Below are 25,360 nucleotides of genomic sequence, written 5' to 3' on the forward strand. Positions count from 1 at the left end.
TGGGCATTATGTGTGTCATATGTTGCATATTATTAATGCCCTTATACACATGACACACATAATGCCCATTACACATATGTTGCATATTAATGCCCTTATACACATGTGTAATGGGCATTATGTGTGTCATGTGTATAAGGGCATTAATAATGTGCAACATGTGTAAGGGGCATTATGTGTGTCATTATGTGTATGAAGGGCATTAATAAAGGTTGGCATAATGTGTAAGGGGCATTATGGTTATAAGGACATTCATAATGTGTGTCATGTGTAAGGAGCATTACGGTGTAGTATTATAAGGGGTGCCGAGAGAAAGGGGTAGAGGGTACAAATTACCCAGGCCAAAGTCTGATGGAAGGGCAAAGTGGGGGCCCCGGGCCCCCTCCCCTTAAATGACAGCAGCAGCTCTTCTCCTCTGCCCAGCACACACTGCTTTGTGCTGGGTTGCATTGTGGCCATGGAGGTGCTTAAAATACAATATTTTCTCAGGATTTTTTTCTAAGGGTATAATATGAATAATGTGAGTAATGTATATAAGTTAAAGTGGTACTACTGTGTGATGCAACGTGAATAAGGGACACCATCGCATGATATAATGTGAATAAAGTTTCACTAGTGTGCAGCATAATTTGAATAGGGGATACTATTGTGTGGCCATGCCCCTTACCAGCAAGAACACACCCCTGTTTGAGTTGTGCACCAAATGTGTGCACTGCTTCTATTTAAAATATTGCGGGTAGGAGCACCAAAATGATGACTGCTATGAAGAGGGTTGATGGTGCTGGGAAAGGGGAGCAGGGTCAGAGGCGAAACTAGTGGCGGTGCTAGGGGGCACCAGACAAAATCTTGCCTAGGGCGTCATTTAGGCTAGGGCCGGCTCTGTACAAATACAGTTATGCATACAGTACTGATGCCATCTTATCTACACTTTGGAAACAGGATACAAATTGGAACCTTTAATTGCTGCCAAGGAACGTGCTCCAGCTTTGTCTAGAGAAAAGCTGTTATGCAGTAGTAAGAAAAGTAGTGCTAACAAACATGTGTCCTGGGTTAACCATTTCTTTGTGGCTAGTGGTAACATAAAGGGAGGTATTCAATGTCGGCCACTATTTCCGACAGGGGAAATAGCATCCGCCACCTATTTAATGCTGCCATTTCCGACAGCATTGAAGGTGGATTTTGACAAAACAGATCCGACTTTAAAACAAGTCTGATCTGTTTTGTCGAGATGTTCCGAAAGTCAGAATCCCGGATTGAATGTGCCAGCAATAAACTGTAGCCTATAGTTAAGTCTAGAAACAACAAGAGACAGAATGACATGGCGGACAAATGACATGGCGGACATTGATCCATCGGGTGTCAAAGGTCGATGTCGACTAAACGGATAATCATCATCATCATAGTTAAGTCTGATGAGGATCTAAACAGAAAATATGTTGATATTATACCTTGTTATTGCAATGTTCACGATTGGGCGAGGAAAACAGATGTAACTGAAATGAGACTTGTATCTTCTGAACAACATTTTTTAGGATACACAGATGTTTAAACTGTTTAAACTGTCGCTATTTAAAATCTGGTGACCGTTTTTATCTTTCTTACAGTGGCAAAATATTTTACATCCGCCACAGGGTCTCTTGCACCACTAAAATGTGTCTACATATTTGATCACTTGACTATGTAGTCTCAGCTATGTCTTCAAGATTGAGAAGACATTATGAAAACGGATGGCAGCCCATCGCTCTGCCAACAGAACTGTCATAGAAACCGGGGAGAACGATCAACTTGTGAAGCAGCACTTTGTTCTTGCAGTACCCAGTTGCAGGTGGGCATAAAACATTCAAGTTATTTAAATGTGGATCCATATGTTTTTTATCTGTTAGGCTGGTTGGCACAGTAATGGACGCAGGGAGTTGACGTCATCTGAGAACACCATACTTCCGGTTACGGATAACAACAGCATTTTCCTGGGTACTGTGGGATAGAAGATGATCTTTTTTGTTTGTTTTATTTGTGCGCCTGATGATGAATGATTAAATAACATCAAAACTTTTTAGATCTACCTTGCCTAGTTTTGCCTGACTTTGTCCATGTGCCAATGATTGTACTGTAAATACACTACCGTTCAAAAGTGTGGGAGTCACCCAGACAATTTCATGTTTTACATGAAAACCGACTTTTATTTATCAAATGAGTTGCAAAATGAATAGAACATATAGTCAAGACATTGGCATGGTTAGAAATAATGATTTATATTTGAAATAATAATTTTGCTCGTCAAACGTTGCATTCGTCAGTAAATTCTCCTTTTGCAGCAATTATAGCATTGTAGACCTTTGGCATTCTAGCTGTTAATTTGTTGAGGTAATCTGAAGAAGTTTCACCCCACACTTCATGAAGCACCTCCCACAAGTTGGATTGGCTTGATTGGCACTTCTTGCGTACCATACGGTCAAGCTGCTCCCAACAACAGCTCAATGGGGTTGAAATATGGTGGCTGAACTGGCCAGTCCATTACAGACAGAATACCAGCTGCCTGCTTCTTCCGTATATTGTTCTTAATTTGGAGGTGTGTTTTGGGTCATTGTCCTGTTGGAGGAGGAAATTGGCTCCAATCAATTCTGTCCACAGGGTATGGCATGGCGTTGCAAAATGGAGTGATAGCATTCCTTATTCAAAATCCCTTTTACCTTGTACAAATCTCCCACTTTACCAGCACCAAAGCAGCCCCAACCATCACATTACCTCCACCATGCTTGGCAGATGGCACTAAGCCAGGGGTCTTCAACCTTTCCGACAGTGTGGGCCACATTAAAAAATTCAACGAAGCCCGAGGGCCACTAATCTCTACTGTGGTATTTAGCACAGCCTTTCATAGATAGACATCACAGCCCCGGCATACATAGTTGGCACAGCTGCCCATACACATAAACCCTGCCCCCAATATATAATCAGCAGCAGGGCTATTTCTAGACAATTAGGGTCCCAGTGCAAAAAAAAAAAAAAAATGCAGCTCCCCCATACATAATATTATATTGAAGAAATTGTGCGCGCCGTAGGCGCGCGCTCCCCAAAAGGGGTGTGGCCTAATTCTAAGGGGCGTGGTCTAATTATAAGCGCGTGAACTAGCAGGAAAACCATTACCTGACATTTCACTTTTGCAACCTGCATGACCAGATATTGGTTACCGCAGGAATGGTTGTTGTCCTTCCACGCTTAAGTTGGCTGGCTAAAGGCCGCACAGTGACATATAAACATGAAGGCCCACACAGTGACCTAGAACTCCTCACAAATTAAGTCCAAGCAATGACAGGCTACTTAAATCAATATACACTGTTTATCTGTAATGCCCATTACGCATTGTGCCACACACCGTAATGCCCATTACACATTATGCCACACACCATGATGCCCATTGCACTATAATGCCCCCAATACTCCTGCTTATACATATGATGCCCGCAGCAGTGCCTCTCATAAAATGCCACCAGTAGTGTCCCTTATAAAATGCCACCAGTAGTGTCCCTCATAAAATGCCACCAGTAGAGTCCCTCATAAAATGCCACCAGTAGTGTCACTGGTCAGAAAGGGGTAATTCTAGATAGCCAGCACAGCCCCCATAAAGCACAGCACTTCATAGATAGACAGCACAGCTCCCTCCTTCCCAAACATAGGCATCTCCGCACAGCCCCCCCCATTGATAATCAGCACAGCACTGCCAGCCCCCCTCCCCCATAGTCAGCAATGCACAGCCAGATGCTCCCCTCCCCCAATATTCAGCACAACATTGCAGCCAACTTACCCCCCCCCCCCCCCCCCCGAAAGTCAGCACCGCATTGCAGCCAGCTCACCCCCCCCCCCCCCCCCCCCAGTCAGCACCGCATTGCAGCCATCTCACCCCCCCCAATCAGCACCGCATTGCAGGCAGGCAGCTCACCTCCCCCCTCCCCTTAAGAAACCTGCCTTAATCTCCGTATTTCCCTTTCAGACGGCTGCTCCTGCTGGCGGCGGCGGCTGTCTTCAATGAGAAGGAGGCAGGCAGGGACAGGTGCGCAGCATCAGAGGTCTGGAGCCGGTTGTCACGCGGCGGCTGTCTTCTCTGAAAGGGCGCGGGCGGGACGTGTGCGCAGCTTCAGGAAATCCACAGTGTGCATGTCCCGTCCACCCCAGCCACTGCACGTCCTCCTCCGCCGCGTCTCCCATGTAAAGGGATGAGCGTGGAAGGTTTTGGCTTTTTTAAACAGCGTTTACAGGGGTTTTTTTTTTTTTAATGGCATTTACAGGCGGGCCAGTCAAAACAACTCAGCGGGCCATGGGTTGAAGACCCCTGCACTAAGCACTCTTGCAGCATCTTTTCACTTGTTCTGCATCTCACAAATGTTCTTCTGTGTGATCCAAACACCTCAAGCTTCGATTTGTCTGTCCATAACACTTTTTTCCAATCTTCCTCTGTCCAATGTCTGTGTTCTTTTGTCAATATTAATCTTTTCCTTTTATTGGCTAAATGTATTTATTTACAGTTACAGTCTTATATAGCTCAGCATACTCCATTGTGATTTCCAATTGGAAACAACAGTGATTAAACAAACTGGGTAGATACAAACGGACATGGAGGTAGGAGGGCCCTGCTCGCAAGCTTACTCGATCTCAGATATTGCTTTTCTTTGCAACTCTGCCTAGGCGGCCAGCATCCTGGAGTCGTCTCTTCACAGTAGACGTTGACACTGGCATTTTGCGGGTCTCATTTAATGAAGCTGCCAGTGGTTGTAGTTTTGCAAGAATTTACAAAACTACAACTGACTCTGAAGCCCATGATGTGTTTTCTTTGCAAAGAGATCAAGACTAATGAAAGGTTTTAATTGCTAACTGGTTGATTTTATTACAGGAAATATATTCACTAAAGAAAGCACTATGATCCTGATTTAGTGGTCTTCTCCCTCCTTCTCCCTCCCCCTCTCTATCTACCCCAGATCTTCTCTCTCATCTGTTTTCTCTGTCTCCCCCTGCCCTCCTCCCCCCCCCCCCCCCCCGCTCACTCTCACATTTCTCTCTCCTCCCGAAACTAGGGCCCCCCTCCCAGCCCCCAGGAAAGTTGGACAAGCCTCCTGCATGTCCTCGGACCCTCCGCATCTCCAGCCACTAGGAATTTTGGGGCCCTGGACTGCATTCCAGTCCGGGTCCCCCCCAGAGCAGAAGCAACCATGCCGTGCACAGAAGTAGCCATGCCGGGCACCGTGGAGTTGCCCGCGGCGGATGAGCTGTCAGTGTGCTCCCGCCTCATCTCCCCCCCCCCCTCCCTTCACTTACCGCCCAACTCAGAAGGTCCTGAAGCACAGCCTGGCTTCTTCAGTGCAGGACACCGGCTGCCAATTAAATTGCAGCACTGGCCGGTGAGCCAATCAGAACTCGTGTATCGGCAGCCGATCTGACTGGCTAACAGTACACAAACTCTGAAAAGTTTAAAAGTCGGTGCAGGATTTTAATTGGCCGCTGGCTTCCTGCATTGAAGAAGCCTGCGCTCCAGGACTTGCTGAGGACTGAGCACAGCGCAGGCAGCACACAGCAGAGGATACAGCACACCCCCCCCCCCCCCCCATTGGCGGCCCTGAAGGGGCTTCTCCTGGAGAGGCGACAGAGAAAATAGGTAAGTAGGGCTACCATAAGGTTAGGCATCCTAAAATATGACAAAAGGCATTTTAAATATGACATAAGTTTAGATGTTCACTCACCAGATTTGTAAGCAATGCTTTATAACAAACAGTAAAATGCATATTAGAGTAAAAAAAAAAAAACGTAAAAAAATTATATATTAGTGGAAATAAATAAAAAGTATAAACTTTACTATTAAACCTTCCGCTATTAGCATTATTGCAGTTTAGTAAATTGCAATGCAAATATATATTTGTAGATGAAAGCAGTTTATTACAACCTGTGATATTGCACACTCTCACCCGTCACAAATACCTCCCAACAATTTAGTTTATGCTAAAGAGAGATGCAATATACTATAGTCGTTCCATGTGTTATCGTGGCCCCGGTGGCTGTTCATTGCAGATTACCCTTACAGGTACCTGAGGCACCTGACGCATAACTCCCAATTATCAAGGCTAATTGGATGGCCGCGTACAAATCTAGGAGCTGCAGTAAATTTGGATAAGGATTCTGCTAGGATTGTGAAAATTTGGATGCCACTGGCCTCCCGACCGCCGGTCATCCATATGTACTCCTTTGTTATATAGGAAGTGTGTCTGCAGCCATTATTCAGCTGGTTTTGGTATATTAGATCTACAATGTCTAGGTCTACAGTCATATAGTCAACCACTAATGGTTGACAGTCACAAGGTCGACGGGTATTAAAGGTCGACAGGGTCCAATGGTGGACATTGAAAAAGTGGACAGGGTCCAAAGGTCGACAGTCAAAAGGTTGACAGGGTCCAAAGGACCACAGCGAAAAGGTCAACATGGTCAAAAGGTCGACATTTTAAAGGTCGACATGGAAAAGGTTGACATACATTTTTCATGTTTTTTGTGGTATCTATGTCGACATAGGATATGGACACTGTCTAAGTATACTGCAGCACACTATTATATTCTCCCTCCACGCCGTAGTGGATTGTAGGGCATGAATTACCGCCTGTCGGCACATGTCGGCTCAAAATGTTGTCGACCCTTTTCATGCCAACTTTTTCCATGTTGATATTTTCACCATGTCGACCTTTTTGGCTGTCGCCCTATTGACCTTGTCGACCTATTGGCTGTCGACCTTTAGACACTGTCGACCTTTGGACTCTGTCGACCTTTTGACTGACGACCAATAATGGTCGACACTATGACTGTTGACCTAGAGTCAATCGAATACCATTCAGCTTGTTTGCAATGAGAAAAGACTCACTTTGCACTCTACAGAATACTATGGTGATGTACACCAGGGATGTGCAGTCGTAAATGAGTGACTGACTAAATAAAATAATACAGGTCGAGTATCCCGTATCCGAATATCCGTTATCCGAATTATTCCGAAATACGGACATTCCAGAAAGTGAAAAAAAAATTTTTTTTTGCTAAAAACTCACTGGGGACATATGCAACAGCATCACTGGGGACATGATATGTAACTGGCACTATATATGTGCAAGACAATGATTGCTTGGCATTCAAATTCAGTGCTGAGATAGTACACACATTTTGTTTCACGTTTTGAAACCTTGTTTTTTGAACAATTAAAATATGTTTGTGTGTATTTTATGTGGTAATAAAATATATTTGTGTGTATATTATGTGTTTATACAGCATAAATGCAAGATACTTCAAAATACATCATTGAAATATTAAAATATTCCGAAATACGGAATAATCCGTTATCCAAAATTCTCCTGGTCCCGAGCATTTTGGATACGGGATACTCAACCTGTACAAAGAAAATACTTAGCTGACCTGTGTACAGGTGATTTACTGAGGTGGCTGGGGTACAGGTGTTTTAAGGAGCTGACTTGGGTACAGTTGAGTTACTGAGGTGGTTGCAGTGCATGTGTTTTACTGATGTGGCTGGGGTACAGGTATGTTTCTGAAGTGACTGAGGTACAGGTGTGTTTCTGAGGTGGCTTGGGTACAGGTGTGTTACAGAGGTGACTTGGGTAAAGGTGAGTTACTGAAGTAGCTGGGGTACAGGTGTGTGAGGGAGGTGGCTGGGGTGCATGTGTGTTACTGAGATGGCTGGGGTACAGGTGTGTTACTGTGGTGGCTGAGGTACAGGTGTGTTACGTAGGTGACTGGGTTACAGGTGTGTGAGGGAGGTGGCTGGGCGCAAGGCTGGGGAAAAGGTGTATGAGGGAGGTGGCAGGGTGCTGGCCGCCCCTTCTGTGCTATGGTAGGGGAAGGAAGTTCTACCTTTGATTCTGTCTGGAGCAGGTGAGGGGGCACAGGGAGAAGCTCCCCCTAGCCAATGCCTCACCAACCACTGACCTCTCCACACACCACTGGTGGTTTCACGCTTTCGGGACCAGTGAAGCTAGCCTCGGCATGCCTTAAGTGAAGCTAGCTGACATGCCCCTGTTTTCAAGAGTACTCTTTGGGAGAGATGTACTAAGCCTTGAAAAGTGATAAAATGGAGAGTGATAAACCACCAACCAACCAGCACCTGTTATTTTCCAAACACAACCTATAACATGGCAGGTAGAAATGGATTGGCTAGTGGTTTATTACTCTCTATTTTTTTACTTTTCAAGCAGAGTATATCTGGCCCTCTGGCCCTGTCCCACCTCCAAATGGCTGCAGTCTGTCAATTACTGTAAGTGGCGGATTAGTGGGCACTGCATTGAAGACTCAATGCAATCTTCATATGATCAGTACAGGTCCTGCGGATATGCAGTTAAGCTAATATCAGATATGTTCGAAAAGCATTGGTTTGAATATTTCTATGAATTAGCGCCTGTGTTCTACATTACTACACACACAAATGTGAGTGCCTGGCATTGTTACAAACACACACATATATATGTGTCCTGCATTTGCTACACACATATCTCTCAGCAGTGGCGTAACTAGATATTCGTAGGCCCCATAGCAAAGGTTTGTAAGGGCCCCCTATGTAGCAACTGATGGTGACAAATGTATGTAAAACATATTACTTAGACAGTAAAGATGGGCCCCCTTTAGCTCTGGGCCCCATAGCAGCTGCACCCCTTGCACCTATGGTAGTTATGCCCTTGTCTCTCAGATTGAGCACAGCAATGTGCATCAGTTACAGTTGGTCCTCTATATGGCTCACACACAGCTTACAGTGTATAAGGGCTACAGTGTGCGTCAGGAGTTACACTAACTTGTTCATACGGTGTGCATTGGATGGGTTAAGCAGACAGGGTGGAACCCCAGTGTAACATGAGTCCCTCACACACTCTCTCTGTGTCTGCAGTCAGGAGTAGATGTATGATGGCTGGAGGATATTGCTTGCTCCTTCTTCTTCTTATGGGGGGATTTCTGCAAGACATGGGATCTGAAGGTAAATGATTTGCGATATGATGAGTGCTGGGGTGGACTGGATGGAGGATTCTCTGGGAAGTCAAAACTTGATTGAAAGTTCCCTTTCATTCTGCACCACGCACACCACAGTCTCAGGTCTCCTTACAAGTTGAATTGCTCCTGCTCTCATGCTTCCCTCATACTGTATATACCGTATGATGCACAGCTGCCTCTATATCCTGCTATCTATGCCACACTCCCACCTCTCACTAGCTAGTAGCTATACACATTTCCGCAGTCTGGTCCCATTTTTCTGTGAGTTTCATAAGCTCGCTACTCTGTCATTGTGAAACGTGCATGCTTCTTCTCATTAGTGTACACAGCTACTTATCATCCCATTTCTCTATACAGTATAGCATTCACAGTTCGTATCTCTTCTTAAGCTTATCTGTAATAGACAGCTTTCTGATGCTTCCCTGATTTCTATACATTATGCACATAAACAGCCTCATTGTGATTGCATCCATCCATCAGTCACTCTACGAATACAGTAGCTACAGTATCTTCCTTCCGGCTGTGTTATACTTATTGCTTGCTGCCTGTTTTCCCACAGTAGAGAGAGAGAGAGGACTCGTGATTCGTATGAACAGTTATTTCTGAATGAACCATTTTACAATATTGACAGCTATCATTCACTGTGGCTATATTCCTACAACATACATCCATCCCTATATTTAGCAATGATCTATGGCAGAGGTTCACATACTGGGTGCAGTGGCATCCTAGGTTGTCATGGGGCACTTACAAGTGCATGCCTTCCAACATGACCCATTACAGGAGGGACACAATGCTCTGCTCCTGGGTTTACCTCTTAATTGTATGATTGTCATCACCTGTGTTGAACAGGTTAGTTGATGATAAAGGTGTTTCCCCACAGGTGATGAATAATTAGGGAAGTCCAGGAGAAGAGCATTGTGTCCCTCCTGGAGAGGGTCATGTTGGGATGTATGCAGGAGTCCTACAGGTTTGTGGTCCAGGAATAAATCACATTGTTTATGTGCAATAGGACAGGCAAAACCAGAGCTTGTGGCTGCCAATCACAAAATATATGGACAAACAGAAGCCCAACACTGTCCATCATTATGTAACTGAACCCAAAGATAATAAGTAAGCACAATTCAGCATTTGTCATTCTTGATTTAATAATCTTTGCTCAGAAATAAAATCTTTGCCTAAGGGTGTCATGAGGAACAAAATCTAATACTCTATGGTGCTCTCATTCAAGAAAGTGTAATACGGCCTACACACATGCCGATATTAAGGCATTTTCTAAGCGATTTTGCTTAGTTTGGCAAAGTCGCTTAGCAAATGCCCTCACATCGGTGTATGCGGGGACTATATCGGCAGCCGTGCGGGTCCCCGCGCGTCTTTATCGCTGGCCGAGATTGATGAACAGTGTCCATCAATATTGGCATCGTCAGGGTTCTCCCACCGGAGAACACTGGCGCTATCTCTTCGCTTAGCACACAGAGCTGACAGCTCGCTCTGTGTGTGGGCTGTCAGCTCTGTGTGCTATGCGATAGCGGCGCAGCACAGCCCGACCTAGCATAGCTAGGTAGCCCTGCACACATCGCTATGTGTGTAGGGCCCATTAGAGTCATGGATCTATGGCAGGCTTTCCCAACCGCAGTCCTCAAGGTACTAACAGTCCAGGTTTTAGTAATATTCAGGCTTGAGCACAGGAGTCTTAGCGGTAGATTTATTAAGCTTGGTGAAGTGATAAAGTGTCTGGTCTTTATCACCGGCCAATCAGCTCCTACCTGTCATTTTTCAAACCAAGCCTGTAACTTCACAGTTTGGAGCTGATTGGCCGGTAAATAAAGTACCAGCCACATTATCACATTATAGCTTAATAAATCTGCCCCTTAATTAGTACGTCAGCTATTCTGATTTGTCCATCTGTGCTGAAGCCTGGATATCACTAAAACCTGCACTAATAGTGTATCGTGAGGACCAAAGTTGGGAATGCCTGATCCATACCTCCCAACATGACCCTCTCCAGGAGGGACACAATACTTAAGTAATAAGAATGGTGTCTGAACACAGGTGATGGTAATCCTAAATGAAGAGGAAAGTCCAGAAACAGAGCATCATGTCCCTCCTGGAGAGGGTCATGTTGGGAGGTATGCTGATCTATGGCATTCATAGCCATTCTTCTGTCACTCTCTTCATATATGGCAGTGTTTCATTACTGACAGCCATCATCCTTGAAAAGCAAAATAAATGCATGGGGCATGCAGGAATGTATAGTGCCACTTAGGGTGGCCAATCCCGGGATCGGGATCGGCGGGATCCCGGGATTTGGCCCTAAAAACGCCGGGATTTGAATCCCGGGATTGGAAGTTGCGGGATTGGCCTGCGCATGCGTGAATCTAATGTCGGGCAGTGCTGAGACCAGCTCAGACGCTGCCCGGCTTCTCCCAAACCCCGGCGCGCTGCTCTGTGGCTGCGTGCAGCGTGACCTGATGTCAGAGGTCATGCTGCGCAGCGCGTCTGATGCTCCGTGCACGCTCACCGCTAGGTACCTGTGCATTCACTGCTGCCCGGGTACTGCGACGTCAGTCTCCCGCACATCTGCAGGCCTCCAGACCACCGCTGCCCGGCTACCGCACATATGCCGCCTCCAGACCACCCGCACACGGCCCCCCAATGAAAGCCGCCGGCCTCTGAACATCACTGCCCGGCTCCCGCAGCAATGGCCGGGTGAGTTAGACTGGGTTTGGGGGGGACTTAAGTTTGTCATTATATTGACAAACTCAATCCCGGGTATCCCGGGAATCTCGGGATTAGGCATTTTTCAATCCCGAATCCCGGGATTGAAAAATAGCCCCGGGATTGGCATCCCTAGTGCCACTGCAGCCGGAGGGCTGCTTATTGCCCAGCCCCATTAATTAATGTAATCACACATGAACTCAGCAAATGAATATGCATCTTGCCATTGATTCTCATATTCAGCAGGTGCTTCTTCCACATAATGCATCTCCTATATGGGCTTTCTGCTGAGATAACTTATACACCTTGTAAACAAGTACCATCTGGATAATAGAACATTGGTTTTCCTTCTCATCATATTTAGCAACTTTAATGTATTTCTCCACACATCACATAGTACATGTATCTTTTTGCTCCCCTTTCTATAAATGCCTAACCATGTACCGCTGTTCTGTATAATGTACACCTATTACATACTGCACTCCTTTTCATGTATTTCTAACTTGTCCTCCTGCCTATGTAACGCACAAATAATTCCCAGCTACTGCTATGTTTGCAATGTATTTTTCCTTTCACATCACTGTCCACGCTTTGTTCTGAGGTATAGATGGCTACTAAATCGTTAACAACTACCTCCCTGTGTATTTTTTCCTTAGTTATTTGTGGCATTTGTAATTATATACAGTGAACTGTACTTTAGGATAATTTGTATACTAAGCTGTGCCAATTCGACAAAAAAGTAAACACAAGTACGTTATAAATCAAAGCTTAAGTGGCCTTCTTGGTGGCAAATATGCAGACAGCTCTTACCTACTGTTCTCCGTGTTTCATTCCAATCTGTAAGATGTTATCTTGCAATATGACCCTTTGCACATATTTCTATCCTATTGCAGAGGTTCCTAAACATGGTCCTCAACACAGTTCTGAACTTTCATGTTGTTAGAATTGGGACCTGCCCCACCGGTCAGTGTCCAGTTAACGGGAATGCTCCTCTGTAATCGGGACATGTGGGAGGTGTGCTCAAGGCACGCTTATGCTGGATACACACTGTGGGGGATATTCTGATGGATTTAGTCCTCATGCACGCACGGAGGACCGATGTTTCTGTTTTGCACATGTGCATTTCTGTGCATGCACCGGGTGCGTGCGGCCACAGCGAACACAGTGTTCGCCGGGCACACTCACCTAACACTGCAGATGTGGGGAATTGGAAAGAAGGCTGGTAGTCAGGCCCATGGGAATGCCCAGTGTTTCATGGGTGTTCCCATGAAAATGCAGGGCGTTCCCATGGAGATGACCCAGTGACGCGGGAGCCAGAGGTGGGCAGCTGACATCACCGGATGTCAGCTGCCCGCCATGTTCTTCGCAGGAACACACGCAAAACTAAAATACATCAGAGTATCTTAGTTTTGCGTGCACCTACCACATCATTTGATGGTCGGCAATGATCAAATTATGTAGGTTTTCCCCCATACGCTGTGAATGTATGTTTATGTTAAACATCCATTCGCAGCCGTGTGGCCGTATTCGGCCTGTGAATGGGGGGGGGGGGCAGAGGAGTGGTGGGTGAGAGAAAAATGACACGCATCGCTGTGAACTTCGCAGTGCTGCGTGTCAACCAGAATAACCCCCTAAAAGATTATCTGTCCAATCTAGAATGTATGGAAGCAAATGACAATCAACCATTTGTTCCCAAAAGCTATAAAATAGGCAAAAGGTCATTTGGATAAATTGGTGAATTGAATGGATTTAACCAATTTGTCTGAACATTCATTTTTGTCTGTTTCCCAGTGTTCGAGAGCAAATAGTCAATTGTCATTTACGCCCATTACCAGATTTTCGTTCCAACCAGAAAATTTGCACAGATAATCTTATAGTGTGTATCCAGCATAACAGTCAGGTTTTAGGGATATCCATGGCTAAGCACAGTGGCATAACTACTGTATGGCAGCCCCAGCTGCTGCTTGGGGGAGCAAGCAGCAGCGGGGTCTGTGTGGGCGCCGGCACCCGCTCGATGCACTGACATGCTGCTGCCTGCCGCTGCCCACTGACTGAACACTGGAGGTGAGTCAGCCGCAGCGCGGGTGTGGCCATTGCAGAGATGACAAATTCTCCCACTGATTCAATTGACTGTACAGACAGCCGGCTATTAACTACTGTGTACAGGATGGGTGGGCAGATGGGCGTGCTGGGGCGGCCTGGGATACGTCAGAGCCAAGGGAAGCAGCAGTGCCTGCTGGTCTCTCTTCCTCTCTCCTGCTTCAGCTTCTCCATTATGCGTGTGACGTCATCACGTAACACGCTGGAGAGGAGCCCAGGGTGGAGGGGGCACAAACTTGTTGGCAGGGTGGAGCACAATTCATAGTTACGCCACTGGCTAAGCACCAATGGTTAAATCAAATTGAGGTACCTATTAAGTCAGCTATGTCCATGCTTGGTTATCCCTAAAACCTGGACCGTTAGGGTGCATTGAGGACCATGTGGGAACCTCTGTCCTATTGTGTATGTATTCTGATTGCAGTTCCATACCTCCCAACAGGACTCTCTCCAGGAGGGACATTATGCTCTGTTCCTGGACTTCCCTGATAATGTATGATTGCCATCACCTGTGGTGACACACCTTTCTTATCAATTTACTTGTTCAACACAGGTGATGGCAATCATACATTACCAGGGAAGTCCAGAAGCAGAGCAATGTGCCCCTCCTGGGGAGGGTCATGTTGGGAGCTATACCGTTCTCTGGGCTGATGAATTCACTCATGTTGATCTTTTCAGATGTTCATTCATTCTGTGTAGTTTACACCAGCCATAGTATAAATGGTCGGGACAGGAACAGACCATTATGCAGTGGTAGTATGGGTCATAGGGTCACAGGACTTAATACAGCAGTCATTACGTCGACCAGTATAGTTCAAAACTCAGTAGGTCAACATACATTAGGTTGGCATGGTCATTTGATCGACACAATCATGGAAAAGGTCAACATAAGTTTTTCATATATATTTTATGTGTCTATGGCGACTTATGTCAACCTGGACACTGTATAAGTGTTCTGTGTCCCCGTGCTTCGCTCGCCATGTTTCGGGCGCGATACCTCGCTATGCTTAGCACACTATTACATTCTCACTCTGTGACCTTTTTAATGTCGTCCTAATGCTTGAGTCGACCTAATGACCATGTCGACCTATTTCATGTGTTGGTCTAGTGACTGTGGACCTAATGCTTGTAGACCTAGCGAGCGCATCCCATGCAGTGAGTGAAATGAGTCATGTTAGACTGTACATGGAATTTACAGCTCTTGTCTACTATTTCCGTCTCTATAGTCACTTAGCTGCTCATTTATATTTCCTCTATTGAAGCCATGTGTCTTTAACGTGACATTCCTTATTTAATATTTCTACCTTGTTACCCATATATCCATGCACCCAAACCCATTCATTTACACCACAATCTCTCATCCTTTCATCTGTGGATGATATACACATCTTCATAGTACGTTGCACCACTGTAGAACATTACTTTCTAACCTCTCCTCATATATCCCCACTCTGCCTGCCTTGTGGATAGCTTCACACATGAGCACATGTTGCTTCAGTAGTTTCCCAACAATTGGATATTTCCGTCTGTACTCCTGAGGGGGAGATCTATAAAATGTGCTGCTAGTAAGGCCTGATGCCATTTCTGCCAAGAATGACTCCAGAGGGACAGATATGCAGGGGAAGTGTTCATGTTGTGCATTCCACAAGCCAACGCTACACGAGATGCACCAACTACAGACAGCAGGTAGCTCTTTCCTGATATCATTATGTGCTGTTGTCCTGTGATGTCCTATGCAATTACTATCAAATCCTGCGATGTTCTTTATTGATTGTCACTACTCTGTGCTACAGTACCATACACTACATTCATGTGGAGGAGACATGGAGTCCAGCAGGACTGCTGATGGTTTACTTTGGTCCTTTAGCCAGTGCCACAGACTTTTGGGATATAATAGAGTTGTAGTTCATATACAGTTTGGTACAGGTATTTGCCCTATTCTTTTTTTAATAAACTCAAATCACCCATACAATGAATAGGCTTTTATCTGAACAAAATACTTCTGCATGTGAAGAAGTAGTCAATATGTCGGCAGTGGTTATGTCAACAGCCAATTTTCACTGGGATTTGATCCAGAGTCACTAATGCTGCTAACAATTTCCTGCAACATCGCAAATTCTTGCAATGTGTCTAAACCGCAATATGCAAACACAGCGGTTCAATTGCGATAGTTCTATGTGCAATGGGATTAGCCACAAAGTGAGTGACAGTAAAGGACCCCATACACTAACTTTATTTGGGCCGATTTCACCCGTTCCTGGCGGAATGGGCCAAGAAATTGGCACAAATTGGGTCAGTGTGATGTCCCCACAGGTCTGATGCATGTTCCTGTGCGCATCGGACCTGAGTCAGAGGTTGGACCGGCATGCAGGTTCGACCTCCCTCCCGGCCCCACCGGGAAGGTCCTGGGCAGCTTGCGTGTGATCGTCTGGGCGTATGCTGCTGTGAGAAATTGCAGTATTGAATGCCCAGCTTTAGACAGCATTTTGGGGGAGGTAACGGGGAGTAGCTGGATAAAAACAGACATGTCATGGCTATATCCTGGTTGTGCAGTCTTACTTGCTACTGGAGAGCCCTCTGCGTCCCATCTTCAGAGGCACTCAGAATCTGACTTACTGTAATCTTCCAGTATGGTACCGATGTATCAGTACTTGTACACCGTTGGAAGGAGTGATGCAGCGAGGCCATCTTAACGTATGGGCTTAATGGGCAGCTGCCCAAGGCCCCGCCTATTCTAGGGTCCTTTGAGCAGGGGCAGATTGGATTGTGAGCATCTGCCCAGGGCCGTAACTAGGGGGGGCTGGGGGGTCACGCGCACTGGGCACTGGAGGGGAAGGGGGCGCTGTCAGGTCCGGGGACAGCCAGCGGAGGTCCGGTGACAGGCAGCGGGGTTCCGGGTAGCCGCTGTAGCGGCAGCTTGACTCCGTCCGTCTCTACTCTCTCCTACAAGCGCGGCGGCGGGAAGTGCTGGTGATGACTTTGAAAAGACTTGCCGGACGCTGATTGACTTGCCGGACGCGGCAGCGGGAAGCAAAGTTATCACCAGCGCTTCCCGCCGCCGCACTAGTAGGAGAGACGGACGGAGTCAAGCTGCCGCTACACCAGTCCCCAGGCAGTCATTTGGTCCCCCCCCGGTCAGGGGAAGGGGGGGCACCTAATGACTACCTTGGCCCAGGCGCCGGAAACCCTAGTTTCGGCCCTGATCTGCCTCCTGAGAGTCTTGGGAGGCAGTAGAGAATATAAGAGCGGCCAGGCAGCATTCTCTTCCTGCTTCCCAGCCAGCAGCCAGTGAATGGCGGTCAGCATGCTTATTGGTGGATGTCTGGTGCTAGCCACCAATCAGAGTGCAACATTCTCTTCCTTTTAATATTCGCATATGCTCTAACATATGTGATCATTAACACAAGGGACAGCTCTTGCGATAAGAGCTCTCCCTTGCGATGCAGCTCCAGCACTGGACTTCCGGGCCTGAGACCCGGGAGTCCGTCTGCACATGTGCAGAGCCGGTGCCGGCTGCAGGGCACGCTGGGAGGGATCCATGATGGATCCCTCACACAGCACTGTGGTGAGAAGCTCATAGGCTTCTGCAGGTAATTGCCAGCTTTTGCTGTCAATTCTCTCTGCAGTGCTGACACTGCAGAGGGGCAATAGAGCATACAGAAATGCAGTAAAAATCCTGATAACAGGGTTTTACCGCATTTCTGCTTTAGAAAATCCCACCAATTGTATGGAAGTAGGTGGCAATGACATTGGCCATTCATTGTATGGAAGGAAGTGGAGAGATGGTGCAGGACTGTAGGAGCGGCATGTTATGATTTGTTAAAAAATAAAAAGTCCTGTCAATGGGTGGTTAGGGGCCCCAGTTCATTGCTTGTCCCAAGCCATACAATACTGTTAATACAGCTCTGGTGCCTCTCTATGCTCATGTTAGCTTCTGCCCATATTAGCATATATTCCCAATTGTGGACAGTAAAAAATAGTAACAGCAATCACATTAGCAACCACATCTGAATGAGGCCTAGAATGCCGGCACAGGGAAAATGCTTTAACTAACATTGCAACTGTGTCAGCAATCTTGTGACGAAATACTGTTCCTCAGTTCACCTACAGTACAGTACCTCTTGTCAAATCTGTTTTTCAACCTCAAGTAATTTTCTAGGTTCAGAAGAAAAGCATTACAATTTGTTACATTTATAGATTAAGAGATTTAACAGAAGTGCATTTAGTCTACCAACATAGGAGATACAGCTGAGATATTACTGTAATCTGAAATATTACTGTCGTGTTAAAATGTAACAATTCTGTATTCATCTCAAGTTGAGTGCTGATGTTTGTGACTGTTGCTGAATTCATTTTGTAGTTAAATCCTTGTATTTTTAACTCCGTTCTTGGCATTATCAGAACTACATTAGATACAAAAATAAATCATACACAACAAAGTTTGTTTCGAAATATAATAAAAAAAGTTACGTTTTTTTTTTTTTTTGCTTGGCAACCAATCAGATATCAGTCCACAGGAAACTCGAATAGTGCAAGTTTCCCAATCTTCTTGCTGGGGCATGGTGAATACTCCTCATTGGCTGACACAATTTTAAGATTCACAGGTGTTACTACTTATTTCACTTGTAATTCTGTGAGACCAGAAAAAATGCATTAAGGTTTGTGGGAACTGTATTTGGGAAGCCAGAAGTTATGAAAGTGAGTATCTGATTAGTTTATATTACTTATAGCAGGGGTGTCAAACTCAAATTCATCGGGGGCCGCATCAGCAGTTTGGTCACCCTCAAAGGGCCGCTGTATAATAATAATGCAATGACACCACAGGCTGCTCCCGCTGTATAATAATAATGCAATGACACCACAGGCTGCTCCCGCTGTATAATAATAATGCAATGACAGCACAGGCTGCTCCCGCTGTATAATATAACAATAGTAATGCCATGACACAAATTATTATACAGGGGGAGCAGCCTGTGGTGTCATTGCATTATTATTATACAGAGGGAGCAGCCTGTGGTGTCATGGCATTACTTTTATATTATACAGGGGGAGCAGCCTGTGGTGTCATGGCATTATTATTATACAGGGGGAGCAGCCTGTGGTGTCATGGCATAATGCCATGACACCACAGGCTGCTCTCCCTGTACAATAATAATGACACCACAGGCTGCTCCCCCTGTATAATATAAAAGTAATGCCATGACACCACCACCAGATATATTGTTTTTTTATGTAACTTACTGTATTTTATCCCTCAGGCTCCTTTACTGCTGCTGCGGCTCCAGTAATTTCAATTCCACTCTCTGCACCGCGGCCTGTCCTGCTGCGGCCCCAGGGCCGGTGCAAGGCTTCTCAGCACCCTAGGCAAAAATTCAAACTACCGCCCCACTATACTGACACCAAGACCCACTTTCCAACCCCTTAAGGCAGGGCTGGGCAACACCGGCCCTCCAGATGTTGATGAACTACACATCCCAGCATGCCTTGCATCAGTTTCAGCATGGCCACATAGCAAAACTAATGCAAAGCATCCTGGGATGTGTAGTTCATTAACATCTGGAGGGCTGGTGTTGAACAGCCCTGCCTTAAGGCATACTTGCCTGACATTCTGGAATGGGGGTGAGGTTCCTAAAAATCCCCCCCGGGAAGGTGGGCATGTCCCCTGCTTTCCCTGTAGGTCCCCCTTTGCCACCCACAACTGAGTACAAGGAGGAGGGGGCAGAAAAGTAGTGAAATCTGCCCCAAGGGAAAGTATAGAAGTGAAGTCTTAGAGGTTCCACAGCCACCATCTGCATTACTTACAACAAGAATCCTCATAGACATCCTTGATTTTTTTGATAGGCAGACTTTGTGGCGCCCCCCCAGATCCAGGCGCCCTAGGCAGCTGCCTAAAGCTGCCTAATTTTAGAGCCGGCCCTGTGCGGCCCCCCGACTCGGCCTGCCTTCCTTCCTCTCTGCAGACGCGTGGGTGGGAGGCGTCATCGTCATGACGTCCCCACCCAGCGTCTGCCACTGCCTCGATAAGAGGGAACAGGCTGCCGGTCCCTCCTCCACGTAGCCGTGGAGGCCGGCGGCCATGTTCCTGTGGCCGCAGACATCTTAAAAGACCACAGGAACATGGCCACTGGCAGTGCAAAAAAAGCCTCTAAAAAAAGATCTAAAAAAAAGAGGATAAAAGGTGAAGGCTGGCGGCGGCTGCGCGGGCCACATGACGAGGTCTGTCGGGCCGGATTTGGCCCGCGGGCCTTGTGTTTGACAACCGTGACTTAGAGGATACTGTATGCATACCTCCCAACTGTATGCATACCTCCCAACTGTTTCGATTACAGTGGAGAGTCCTGCTGATTAGTCACTTCTCTGCTCTGCAAAGCAGTGGTGATCCCTGAATAGCGCTGTGCAGGCTGCCAAAATGACAGAAACAGCCAAGGCTATGCCCACCCCTCCCAAGGCCCATCCCCTGTCCAGACATGAACATAGCTCAGGAAGAGCAGGTCCCAACTTCCTGAAGGCCAAAGTTAGGATGTAGGCATATGCATATGAGTTCTGTTTACTAACTAAAACTCCATTTCTGTTGAATTGTGCAAATGTAAATCATATGAAGAAATAAAACATATACAGGTTGAGTATCCCTTATCCAAAATGCTCGGGACCAGAAGCATTTTGGATAATGAATTATTTAATATTTTGGAATAGTTTATATTTGAATGATGTATCTTGAGGTATCTGGCATTTATGTTGTCTAAGCACAAACACATGAAATACAGTACACACAAATATTTTATTTGTGCATGAAACAAGGTTTTAGAACCTGAAACAAAGCTTGTTTACAATCTCAGGTACTGAATTTGAATATCATGCAATCATTTTCTTGCACATATTTAGTGCCAGTTACATATCAAGTCCCCAGTTGTGCCAGGTACAGATGTACCCAGTAGGTTTTTAGCACAAAAAAAGTACATATTGGAAACTATGGTTTATTGGAATAATTTGGATAGTGGATATTTGGATAAGGGATTCTTAACCGTATATCCTTCATTGGTATTTAAGACTTAATTTTTTCTATATATGTAGAGTGAGAGAGAGTGGCAGGTACAGCATCTTTTCACATGAAAGTAATGTAATCAAAGTTGGGCTGATTAGCAGTACCTGTGGCTTCCTAATACAAGTGTTTCCAAGGCAGAGAGTCATTACTCTTGAAGGTGGAATAGTTGGCCAAGTGATAGGCTGGGGTGTAGGCTACGGTATGGACCACTAGATCTTTCTGAAGAGTTTGTACTATGCTGTGACATCTGTATGCTGCAATGTTGTAACCATTCTTGCTTATGCTAATTAACTGGTATGCTGTGTACCTGCTACAAAATAAAGATCAAGACTTCATCTTATCCATGTGTATGTATGTGATTCCTTGTCACAATATATATATATATATATATAACCACAGATAGGTAGATGGCACTCTCAAGATTTGTACAATTTCTGCGCGGCGGCAGCAATGAAGAAATAAATGAATCAACACAGGCTTGTGTTGATTCATTTATTTCTTCATTGCTGCCGCCGCGCAGAAATTGTACAAATCTTGAGAGTGCCATCTACCTATCTGTGGTTACATTTTTCCTTGAGAAACGGAAAGGCACCTCAAGTATCTGCATCCTTAAGGAAGAGTGCCGGTACATCTTTGTCCTATATATATATATATATATATATATATATATATATATATATATATATATATATATATATATATATATATATATATATATATTTAGTATCCTAGTATCCGTGGGGACCTGCACTCCTTGCTGCTGTGTAATCAGAATAGTGCCCTGGTGCCTTCCTCACCGCACCAAAGTGCGTGTATGTAGAAACCCAGGATAGGTAGCACTCAGAGACGGTAAATAGGTGAAACCAAAACTGGATTCAATATGACATCAGGCAATGTTTCGGGGCTCAGCCCCTTTCTCAAGCCAACAAGACAACAAGTGAGAGCACTGGAATGTATTGTATGTAATGTGTATACAGGGAACCTCAGAAGATAATGGAGATATCTACTGTGGTCCGTTTTCAATCCTAAAATTGGTTCTCATTTTAGAAGCTGCAAAAATGGCAAATTTACCTAGATAGGGAAAGGTGTTTTTTTACGTTACAGACTACACTTTTCAGAGAGAGCAATCTATAGTAACAGTCCTCTCGCTCTAATAGGGGCCCATCGCTGGGACTGGTACATTTTCAGGCTCAGGACACGGCCGTGCTATTGCACATGTGTAATCTGATGACTATGCGTGTGTGAATAATGTATCCTCTACTTGTAAATGTTGTGATGTGTTGCCAATACTTTAGGCTACAATGGCTAATGGCATCTGATAGTGGTTTTAGCTACTATTGTTCCAGGGGCCAAGCTGTGGAATGCAAAGTATATTAACCATTTTGGGGGATAATGTTGTGATCAAAAATGGGGGATTGGCAAAAAGTCAGGAGACCCATGTACTCAGTAGGGGTCTCCACATCGCAGGGACAGGCTTCTATTGGGAAAGTGGCAATAAAAGTTCGAAAAATCATTACCCCATGTATAGTGAATATGCCCCAGAAGCAGTTACTAACTGCAAACTATGCAATAAGTACTAAATTGGTTGTGCTCCAATTTTAAAACTACAACTGTCTCAATGTAGTAGACTTCTACGTGGCCACCAAAGACGGGTGTTGAAAAGCCCTGTCATATATCATAGCTCTCAGTATTTCAGTTACTAAACTTAACCCAATGTCAGTGACATTTTTAGCGGCTAGAATCCTATGTGCCAAGTAGCAGCAATTTAACCCCATGACAGTAACATGTTTTATTGTTTAAGAGGTCAGTGCATGGGGAGTAATGACCTGGTGACTTCAACAGGTTCTAGGTCTGCTCATTCATAACCTCTCACTGACAGGCAGTTGTACGAGGTGTATAGAGGGGAGGGGGACAGGCCACACTGAATCCCTAGCCCTGCTGCAGGATCACTTTTTCCATCTGGGTGTGTCTGGGAGTGAGTACGGCAGACAGAGGGGTCTGTGTTTGTGTGACGCTGCGCCACACGTCTGACATTAAATGTTCCTTTCAGCAAGAAACACTCCTTTGAAAGGTTTGTCTGGGGAGGGGGGGAGGAAATTTGTTTTTTGAACATCAATTACACACCCTGTGACTACACCCCAGAGCTACACTGTTCCTCAGTTCCTATCATGGGCAAATAACTGATTCTAATTAATAGCTCCTTCAATCCTTTCAGAATTCTGACTAATTTATAAAAAGTCATCATCATTTCTATTATCCTAAATTATTTCCACATTAAACTAGTCTATAAGCAGCATGTGTGGTTGGTTCAGAATGAGTCAGTCACTAATTAATATACCAGCACTTCTGGGCTTCTAGAAGACATGTAGTCCTAGAGCAGGGGTTCCCAATCTTTTTTTAATCACGGCACCCTAGAGTATAAGAATTTTTTTCGCTGCACCCCTAGGCCAAATTTATTTTAATTAGATTGGATTTATATGCGATTCTTAGGGTCAGGTATGTTTGAAAAAGGGCAGGAATTGCTTCTATTTGTACACATTTTATGATTGGCAGCCACCAGCACTGGTTTTGCTTATAAATAATTAACCATTAATAATTTGAGTTGGTCCTGGACTACCAACCCATGGCACCCCTGCATGTGTCCCGAGGCACCCCAGGGAGCCACGGCGCACAGTTTGGGAACCACTGTCCTAGAGTATTAGTTATAGTTGGATTTGTGCTAGGTAAATGGGCCTGATGCCAACATGGTTGGAGTGTGCAGTTCTGCTGCTTACATGGAAACAGCCAGGGGCGTAACTACATATTCGTGGGCCCCATAGCAAAAGTTTGGAAGGGCCCCCTATTTAGCAACTGATGGTGATAAATGTATGTAAAACATATTACTTAGACAGGAAAGATGGGCCCCCTTCAGCTCTGGGCCCCATAGCAGCTGCACCCCTTGCACCTATGGTAGTTACGCCTTTGGAAACAGCTGTGATGCACATATATGGTAGTGCAGCAGGAGGCGTCTGGTACAAGTACATGCCTTTTGCATGCATGAGTGATCCAGTGCTCCGTCCAAGGTTATAGCAAAAATGGAGGCCATCACCACCCCCTCTCTACCCTCAAACAGCGGCAGAATGTCAGTAGCTTCTACGCCAGACGATGCAGTACCAGTTCTGCACATGCAGAAAGTACTGAAGGAGGAGCAGAATCTGAATCAGGCCCAATTTTCACCTCTTAAAGCAATATAATTTATGAGCCATACACAATGGGCCTTATTCTAGTTCACTCTTTCTGACTAAATCCTTCTTAGATGGACAAAACCATGTGCACTGCAGGTGGGGCAGATGTTACTTGTGCAGAGAGAATTAGATTTGGGAGGGGTTTTACTTCAAAGTGAGATCTACAGTATATTGCAGTGTAAAAATAAAGCAGCCAGTATTTACCCTGCACAGAAACAAAATAACTCACCCAAATCTAATTCTCTCTGCACATTTTACATCTGCCCCCCTGCAGTGCACATGGTTTTGTCCATCTAAGAAGGATTTTGGCAGAAAGAGTGAACTTGAATAACCCCCTATGTGTATACTTGTAGGGGTGGATCATTACATGTCTAGTACAAGAAGGATGTGTTAAGCACTCCCCCCTATGAGATGTGTCTTATTATGGGTTGCAGTTATCTTTGAAATATGCTCATTGACAAACATAAATTCTGCACCTAAACAAGATGGGGCTGATTTGTTGCTTTTCACTTGTTAATGAGTGACACATATACGTTCCGGTTGCATCATTAAATTACATTACTCTGTAAGGTTGCACATACAGATATAGCAATATAAGTGTGTAGCTATATTCTATATAGAAGCTGCCTACTCTCCTGCATTCTGCAGGAGACTCCCTGAAATAGCATCAATCTTCCTCTCTCCCTCATTAGTCTAGCAATCTCCCTCATTTCACCTAGCCCACATTACACTGTTACTTTTGGAGAAAAAAGGAATGAGAGATAGATAGATAGATAGATAGATAGATAGATAGATAGATAGATAGATAGATACATTTACATTGAATCATCAGCACCATTTCCCAGCACTTTAGCAAGTACATTAGCTCTTACTAACTGCTTTGAGGCTCATCTACATTTGTATATAAGTCATTTTAAAAGATTCCTCTCAGATGTAGCAGTACACACCCACGCTTCTAGGTGCCATGTTCACAATCTCTCCATAAATTAAACTAGACACGCCCTTTGGGTGGAGCATGACACACCCCTATATATAGGGCGCTTTGCAAAATTCTATTACCAGCTATAAGCTCCCTGAAAGTAGTATATGCTATATATTGGTGTATATGCAAATAGACAACTTTTTGGTTCAATTTCAAATTGCCCCCATACTGCAGCTATTATTACCTACATTTGAAAATAATTCCCAGGGACACTTCACTGCTGGCAGATGCACTAAAGCAAGTTGCGGTACAGATCAGAGCGACCTTTGTTTATTGCTGTGCCAG

At 45.1% G+C, this 25,360-nt stretch overlaps 1 protein-coding gene and 1 long non-coding RNA gene across 2 annotated transcripts in view; one reads left to right on the forward strand and one right to left on the reverse strand.

Moving 5' to 3' along the window:
• The window catches only part of LOC146074916 (uncharacterized), a 49,603-nt gene that overhangs the window by 9,365 nt on the left and 14,878 nt on the right, over positions 1-25,360 (reverse strand). The window lies entirely within an intron of this gene.
• The window catches only part of CSPG4 (chondroitin sulfate proteoglycan 4), a 114,336-nt gene continuing 97,898 nt past the window's right edge, over positions 8,923-25,360 (forward strand). Inside the window, exon 1 of the mRNA XM_083183621.1 lies at positions 8,923-8,998. Within this exon, the coding sequence (XP_083039747.1) occupies positions 8,926-8,998 (73 nt within the window). The 5' untranslated portion in view covers positions 8,923-8,925. The remainder of the gene's footprint in view (positions 8,999-25,360) is intronic.

Source organism: Crinia signifera, chromosome 4, assembly GCF_055691185.1.
Source record: "Crinia signifera chromosome 4, ASM5569118v1, whole genome shotgun sequence".
Classification (NCBI taxonomy): domain Eukaryota; kingdom Metazoa; phylum Chordata; class Amphibia; order Anura; family Myobatrachidae; genus Crinia; species Crinia signifera.